General features: G+C 54.7%; 1 protein-coding gene across 2 annotated transcripts; it reads right to left on the bottom strand.

The window, feature by feature from the left end:
• Positions 1–758: 758 nt before the first annotated feature.
• CSRP1 (cysteine and glycine-rich protein 1) lies at positions 759–8,252 on the bottom strand. 2 transcript variants are annotated; one of them, XM_010146814.1, is made up of 5 exons: positions 8,140–8,252; positions 3,779–3,947; positions 3,250–3,376; positions 1,307–1,400; positions 759–1,011 (listed from the first exon to the last, which is right to left on the bottom strand). In XM_010146814.1, the coding sequence occupies exons 1-5, from the start codon at positions 8,249–8,251 to the stop codon at positions 935–937; spliced, it is 579 nt and encodes a 192-aa protein (XP_010145116.1). In that variant the 5' UTR covers position 8,252; the 3' UTR covers positions 759–934. The 2 variants fall into 2 exon arrangements, with proteins under 2 accessions (XP_010145116.1, XP_010145117.1); XM_010146815.1 differs by having other exon boundaries at positions 935–1,011; positions 3,268–3,376; positions 8,140–8,251.
• Positions 8,253–8,466: the final 214 nt, after the last annotated feature.

Raw genomic sequence — 8,466 nt, 5'->3', positions numbered from 1 at the left:
TTTAGAAAAAAAACAAAACCAAATTCCCTGTGGAGTTCATAACTCTAAGATGCAGCAAGGCTGATCTTGTGGGTATGTCACACCGGACAAACAGGAGAATCAGAGAGAAAATAAAGAGTTTAGATGAAAATGAATTAAATCTGGGAAGCTGCCAAACTGACAGCTTAATGATCCACAGCACTGCTGAAAATCCAGGGAGTAGGTGAAGAGTTGTTAGCTATTCAGCACTGCTGGGCACGCCTGTTTGGAGAGGCGCCACAGAAAAGCACTGATAGGGGTTTCGATAGGGCGTGCACACGTGTTGTGCTACCAACACACCCAAGGTCTGGCCTCAGCCTCCCAGCATCAGCCACGGCTGCTGAAACGGTTATCCACGGCGGGAGCAGGGGGAGCGCCCGGCCTCGCCAACCGGCAGAGCTGTGCCAAATTGCACCCATCAGCTCCTGCCCACATGCTTTGATCACAAGCCACATTTGCAAATATTTCCCGTCCTCCCTCTACCTCCTCACCTCCAGCTCTGGTCACCCAGCACACCTCCTCAGCCCCAGATGGGAATAACCTCTCCGGCAAGGCCAGGCATGGGTCAGCTTAGATGTTTATTGCTTGCTCAGCGGCACGGCATGGCACGGCTTAGCACGCATCCCGGCGGGATGGGCAAAGAGGAGCAGAACGTTTCGGGCGCACGGGCCTCACTGTGAGTGGGTGTGAGCTGTGTCCCCACCAGCACCCGCTCCAGCAGCACCAGACAGGGATGACGCTGGGAATCCCACAGCTTTGGGGTGCGCCAGGTCAGGGCAGGGAGGAAGGGGCTCCTGCTGTGAAGCAGCGGGTGGTTACTGATGGTGAGGACCCTCGCTGAGGGTGCGGGAAGGGTGGGCAGCACAGGCTGGTATGGACAAGCCCTGAGCCAGCAGACAGCCCAGCTCCTGGTGCCTCACTGTGAGTGGACGAGTGCCCCAGCGCCTTGCCCAAAGCCAAAGCCCTTGGGACCAAAGTTCTTGGCGTAGCAACCTGCAGAGAATGGGAAGAGAGAGATGGGTAAGGCTGGCAGCTGAACACAGGCAGGTCCTCCTCTCGAAGCAGGCACTGCCTAAACAGGGCAGGGTTTGACGTTATTTGTTGGGCAAGCAGAAGCCCCAAGCACAGCGGGAAATCCCCAGGCTCCACAGCCAGTCCCCATATGCAGCTGCTGGGGCCACCAGCTCCCCAGACCTCAGTCCCACCCTGGTTCCCTGCACAGGGGTTTTCACCCCCTGCCTCCACCCTTCAGAGTCCAGGACAAGCCAGCAAGGAAGGGGGCACTCACCTTTGCAGTAGATCTCCCCATCCTTGTCTGCCAGGGTGGTGGACTCCAGGCTTTTGCCACACTTGGCACAGCGGAAGCAGGACTTGTGCCAGGACTGCAGGACAGGAGCAGAGACCAGTCAGACGACACCCAGGGACAGGGCAGCAATGCTTTGGGTACCAAACAGGGTCACTTTTCTGTTTCTGACCCAAAGTGGCTGTCAAAGAGGACTGAATGGGATGAAAGCTTTTCTCTGGAAAGATTGGACCTCCCAGCCCCGAGGGAAGGTACAGAGAGGAAATATCAGGTGTGGTCACTGCTCCCATGTTAATCTGGTTCCAGAGAGCTTTCACCCTCACGCCCAGAAGTCATTCATACAGTAATTTGTAAGGAGCAGTCACCCCGCTCTTTGGAGATTGTTCTCTCAGGCAGCATGATAAATCCCCCAAGTTATCCAGCTGAGAGCCACGGCTGCTGTATGTTAGCCTGGGGGTGGCAGCAGCGCTGGGACACCTGCCCCTACACAACTACAGCTCCAAGGAAGGCAGCGAAGAGATACTAAGAATGCAGAAATTAGTCAGTGTTTAAAAATAAACTACCCCCCTGCTATACAAGGCTCCACCAATTCTCTGGGGATAAATGAGCTCACAGCCTTTGAGCAGACCTAGAGTAGCCAGAGCTGCTCACGGAGGAATTTAAATAAACACTGTGGAAAACATGAAACCTTTTTTGGAAGAAAATGTGGAATTAGGGGGCTGGAGAAGGAGGTAGCAGATGGAGTCATCCAGCAAACATTAGCACATGAAATACATGCTCTGGAATCCTCTCCAGGTTTGTCTGAGTGTAATTGCTCTGCCAGCTTCGGTTGCCCATAAACGCTGAGGCCAGAAGCCTACCAGGAAGCCCATGATTTTAAGGGTAAGTTTGGCTTCCAACCCTGGGCTGACCCTCCATGTGCCCATCACAAAGCCCTGCACTGCCAACTAGGGTATGATGATGCTGGGAAGCCCTTTCTGTTGACTAGATGCCTCCTCTCCCTGCTCTGGAGACAGAGGACAAAACACAGAAACCCCAGAGGACAGAGCACAGCAAAGGGTCAGTGGGTGACCCAGTGTGAGGCCTTCCCAGCATGGCCAGCCCGTCCCCAGCAGCACAGAGCCAAGCAGCCCAACCCGGCTGCCTCGGCACGCTCTACACATGGACCAGACCTCAGAGGGAAGGTTGCTTCAGGGCAGGGACCTCCTGCGGGATCCCAGGGCTGGCAGAGCAGAAGGCATCCCCATGCCTTACAGAGGGCTTCCCAGAGCTGGGCTAGCACAAGGCCACAGCCTGGGACACAGAGGACCCTGCTGAAGATACAGACTTGACATAGGAAGCCCCAAGGCTGTTGCAGTGTCCTTCACAGCTGGCCCTGAGCATCCACCAGCAGAACAGCCCAAGAGAGATGCACCGAGCCCGCTCCCACACCTCCAACCACCCTGCTCTGCCTATGGCCAGCGCTGACCACTGGAATTCACTCCCTGCCCTGAATCTGGGCTGCAGCATCCCAGCCTGAGGCAGAGGATGGAGAAGGCTCGCTGGATGCTGCACTTGTTCAGTTCATGGTGGCAGTGGCCACAGCCCACACCACTGCTCATCCTCCCAACATACCTAGCAGCAGCCACTGTGACCTCTGCTGAGCAGTGCTCCAAATATTTACTCTAAAATGTATTTCTCTCCCACCTGTAAGTCTCTAAGAGCGATGCAGCCTGGAGAACCTGCCTTCCAGACGTGCTAAGATCTCCTTTTGGTGCCAGGCTTCCAGAGGAACATGGCCACCAGACCCCAAGTGTAGCCCTGGCTGGAGGCGCTGGCAGCCCAGCCTGCAGCAGGCTGTGGGTCAGGTCAAGCCCTTCCCTGAAGCTCTCCCTGCCACACAGCAACCTGTGGCATGTGCGCGCCCCATCCACTCTATCCCTTCTTACCTTTCCGGCTCCAATCACCTTCTCGGCTGCATACACTGCTTGGCCACAGCGAGGGCACCCATCAGCACCCCCGACTTTCTGGGCCATTCTGGATGCATTAGGGTTGGTGGGTCGGTGGGGCTGGCCCCTGTGAATGGGAAGGAGTTCATGATCAGGGCTGCACAAGCAAGACGGAGGAAGGAAGAGCTGTGGGATCACAAATCCCAACTCAGTTTTGAAGGGCCTGGAGCTTTAGGCACAAGGTGTTGAGGCCCATGGATATTTCAGCCTGACAGATGCGTGCTGGGAGGGGATGGGCAGCATGCCCAGGCAGTGGGGACACGTCCCATCAAGCCCCATCTCACCCTGCAAACAGGGCTCAGCGGGTTTCCCCCAAGGAGTAGAAAGGCAAGGCAGCCTGCAGCACACTCCGGATTAGGTACTGCTGGAAGTTCAGCACGGGGTACACAGCCAAGCATCACAAGCGGACAGACGTGGAGGAGAAGGTGCCCACAACAGCCCCAGTTTCAAAAACAAGACTTAAACTCACTCTTCATATTTGATTCCCAGAGACTCGCCCTTGTCAGTGCTGAGGGTCCCGGCTCCCTGCCCATACCCATAGCCCTTGGGGCCGTACTTCTTGCCATAGCAGGACTTGCAGTAGATCTCCTCACCATGCACAGCAACAGTGGTGCTGTCCAAGTTCTTCTTACAGACCACTAGAAAAGAGGGGAGGGCCGTGCCATTAGCCTGCTCATCCAGAGCTGCTAATTAGCTGGAGAAAACAAGTCCTCACAAGAGATAATACAGCTCAGCTTTCAAGGAGTAGGGAAACCCTAGACAAGATCCTTGTTAAATGGAGCGAATGCAAAACAGCCAGAGATAAGGATCACAAGAACAACATTGTCTGGCTTTAAAAGGAAGCAACCACCAAAGCTACAAGGTTGATACTAAGAAAAAGCTCTGTTAACCCTCTTGATGCTGGTATTCTGGAGATGCACTTAATCCAAGGCTGGAGGGGGGGGTGGAGGTGTTTTTTTTTTACAAATCACTGCAGGATTGCCAAGCACAGCGCTGGATGTCCCTGCCCCACTGCAGCACTGCCACACTCCTCAGTCTGCTGCAAATACGATAGGTGACAGGCACCCAGGGGACAGTAACGTAAGCAAACAGATTTGTCCTTGTGTGCAGACAGACCAACAGCAGACCTGCAGCCGTTACCACAGCTGGTGCAGGGGGTGTTTCGGCACATTACACTGTTGTGCACAGTTGCCTCTCCAGACCCCCAGACCCTGATGGAAGAGTTCCAGCTAACATGTCACCCCTGGTCCATGCCATGATCTGGGTTTGTGCATAGGGTGGTCTCAGGTGAGGAACACTATCTCAGCTGGCTGCACAAGCCTTGGGGATCAATATGAGATGTAAGATGTGACAGGAGGAGACAGCAGCCAAGCTCCAGGTCCCAGATGAGCCCATCCAGAGCTTGAGCTTGGTGCTGAGCTCATGCCACAGAGACTTTTTCTTGACTCCTGTCTCAGCTCTGATCACAGCCACCATGTCGGCTTCCAAACCCTTCCTGGAACATGCTGTCCAGCAAGCCGGAGCAGGAGGTGAGCAGCACCCAAATGGGTGCAGTGATCTGCAGTGTTTACTTGCCCCAGTGCAGGATCCAGATGCCTGGGGCAGAGTCCACAGGGCTGGCAGCCAGACCCGAAAGAGATCCTGTTACAGCTGTGACACAGCCTTCCCCCATCCCACTTACATGCCTTAAATGTCAAGGCTCCCAGCAACCGGATGGCCTCTTCGCCAGCAGAAAAGTTTCTTGGACTTTACCTCTTGGACTTTACCAGTGTCGCAGGGATGCAAACATAGCAGAGCTCTCCTCTTGGAGCAGCACAAACTGCAGCACTAAACGCAGGGGCGAGAGGCAGCTTTCGTCAGCCCAATTACTAAATATGGTGCTTCTCCTCCAGGGCCACAGAAAACCCTGTGTGCTGCTGCAGCGAGAAGGAGGTGGAAAAGGAAATGTCTCCTGCCATCTAAGGAGGACCTGGCAGGGGCCTCTCCTGGATACATGCTCCTCCGTCCCACCACAGCAGGAGCTGGGGATGGAGCACATGTCCCCGTTGAGAAAAGGCCAGCTCTGGTTAACCGGTCCCATAGCTGCTAAGTTAATGGGCTGGTGTAGGGGTTGTGTCTGCTTCACCCTGGAGGTCATGGGGAGCAAGGCTGCATTCAGACAGACCCTCCAGGTGGGGAATTTGGGCACTTGTACTGGCACATTCAAAGAGCTTTGTCCGGTGGGGGGGGGCACGGAGTGAATGATCGCAATGGCATCTGGCTTTTTCTCCCACTGTGCTGTGTGGATTTAGAGCTCTAACCTAAGCTTTCACAGTTCCTCACTTATACTAGTCACAGATGCTTTGAGAGGCAGCAGAAAAATTCTTTCCCGATCTCTTCATAGAAATCAGCCCCCAGCTCCTGGGTTTCTACACTGCAGAAATTCCAGCACGCTGCACTCACGGAGTTAAGGACCCTTTGTTTTTCTAAGAGCTGTGGAGTTGCTCGACAAAACAATTAGACAAGAGCTGTTGCTACTTTCAGAGGCCAAACGGTCTCATTACAGTATATTTCCACCATGTACTATTGACTCAGTTGGATCGATGCCACTGAGTCAATCACCGAGTCACTCCCTGAGCCGATCTCTAAAGCACTGTGGTAGGTTTGGCTCCTTTTTAATTATTTTTCCGGCAGATCACGTCAAACTATTTGTTTTTCTCTCCTAAAGATAACGGCTTCAAGTTCCCCCGTGAGGCCCAAACGCAGCGCTGGGGAACGGGCTGGGAGTGCAGGAGTTCAGTGCAGCTCAGCATCACCCACAGCTTGCGGCATGGGACTGGGAACCAGCCTGGAAGCCACAGTCTACACTGGGGAGTGCACAGGCAGGATGGGCAGAACTGCTGGGGTACCTGTGGAGTGCAATTATGTACGTCTGCAAGGCATGAAGGCAGGGACCGTGGCTGTAATTGGCTCTGGACCACTGCCTGGTGACTTGCTTCCAGGAGCAGACATGGGATGACCTTCCCCACTTTGGCCATGTATTCCCTTCTCAATTCCCAATGCCTTTTGCCTGATTTCGCAGTTCCTGGAGGCCTGCCCTGCACTCTGGGTGCCAGCAGTGCACAGCAGCAGCTTTCCCTAGCAATCCAGCTGTGTGCACAGGGGCCACAGGGAATGGCAGAGGCAGTGCCATGGCATCCTAGCCCCCATACTGGGGTCTTCCACTGACATGGACTCCGACAGTAAAAGCCAGTAGTGGAGGTGAGATGACGGTAACATTCCCCACCCTCCTTATCTGAGGTTGCAGAAGAAACACAACTTCCTACTGCAGAAGGTGGCAGCAATAGCCTGCCAACCCCCGCCCGCCCAGGGAAAGCCCTTCCAACTCCCTTTCTTAGTCCTCTCAAGCCAAAGCAAGGTTTCTGACCTGGAAACTCCCACATACGAGAGCTACCATCCACGCTGGCCACTCCTCATGCTGCGCAGGGAGCAGAGACACAGCCTCAGCCTCTCCCTCTCACATCTGCATCCATCTGTGCATGCTGCATCCCAGGGAAGCCGGCCAAGAAGTATCCAGTTACCCGTGCCGGGTGGACACAGGAGCCCGGCCCCATGAGGACACTGGTATTTCCCTGCCGGAATAGGTCTATTGAGATTAGTTCTAGCTGCGTGCCTGTTTATAGATCCTAGCTCCCCTTGCTGCCTGTATGGAAAAGATCACGTCTGCGCTCCCTGTTGCAATGGGATGGTGAGACTGGGAACAGGGTTCAGGGACCAGCTGAGAAAACGTTAAACCTCAGTAGGGCCCTGCTGCAAGGGCACCTCTGAAGATGCACTTGTACTCTTGCCACTCTGCGTCAGACGGAATGTGTCAATAAGCCATCAGCGCACACTGGCAATGAGCATGCTCCTGTTAGCACCTGAGAATCACTAGTTCTGCTTTGTGATAGTCTTCAAGGGCAGAGGACAGAAATCCAGTGAAACACAGGCTGAGGTCACCTTTTTATTCAAAGGTCCTGCAGCCCCCCTGGATGTGGATGCCCCAGGTGTAAGGAGCTGCTCTCAGCACCGTAACACTACTCGCCTGTCCCTGCACTGCTGCCCTGGTATCTCCAAAGGGAGGGGAAGGGTGTCTGGGGACCAGCAGCATGAACTCAAGAAAACTTGTAGGATTCTGCAGAGCAAGCAGAGGAAGGGATCACTGCACAGAGGTAACCCACATGCTGCCTTTCCCTGGGGGTGACACTTGGGTCCAAACACCCTCCGCAATAGCAGATTTGCAGGCAGGCTGGAGTGATGCTTCAGCACTTCACAGTAGGACTTCCATCAGCAGGAGGGCCAGAACAGGACCACACATCTTCCTATTACCTCCTGGGACACAGGGGCAGATCCCATGCCAGTTCCCAACGCTCAACCACATTTCAGTGTGGCAAAGCCTCTGAAAAGACTAAAGCTAGCATCACCTCAGAGCATTGTACGGGATGTGTCACCTCCTGCCAGCACTGTTGGGAGAGTTCCTGTCTCATGCTCCAAGCCTGAACATCTGGGGATAGTCTAGAGGACTCAGCCCAGCCTTTCCCTGCTGTAGGGACAGATTAGGTCTTTGTGTGTGTGCTGGCAGCCCTGACAGCATGGATGGCCCCTGGTGTCCTGTGCTGCTCTGTTTTCCTTCAGCCGGACGAACTTCCAAATCTGGAGAAAAGCAGAAAGCCACGCAGCTCCCACAGCTGGGCTGTTCTAGAGAAATCCTACTGAGCGTTGACATGGCTCATAAACAGGACATGACGGGGCACCGACCGGCGGAGAGCCAGGAAGCGGGGCAGGAGGGGCGAGGGAAGGGCTGGTACTCACTGCACAAGAAGCACGACTTGTGGAAGCTGCTGCCTTCACACTGCACCTCCTCGGCGAAGTACACTGCCTTCTGGCAGACGCCACATTTCTTTCCTCCTCCCCAGTTTGGCATCCTGCAGACAAAGCACAGGCAGAAACTGTCAAGGTGGGAGGTCAGGCAGGGCACAGGGATGGGGCAGGGCAAGGCCGGGAGAGCCAGCACCTGCCAGCAGTTCTCCTACTGCCATTCCACATCTGCACCTGCAGAGACCACCACAAATGTTACTGTTCGCACAGATTCACAGGGCTGGTAATTAGCAGAATTAGCAGAACTCAGGATGCCCATGG

Source organism: Eurypyga helias, unplaced genomic scaffold, assembly GCF_000690775.1.
Source record: "Eurypyga helias isolate BGI_N326 unplaced genomic scaffold, ASM69077v1 scaffold22862, whole genome shotgun sequence".
Classification (NCBI taxonomy): domain Eukaryota; kingdom Metazoa; phylum Chordata; class Aves; order Eurypygiformes; family Eurypygidae; genus Eurypyga; species Eurypyga helias.
The sequence above is the reverse complement of the archived record's forward strand: the minus strand, read 5'-3'. Positions and strand labels throughout refer to the sequence as shown.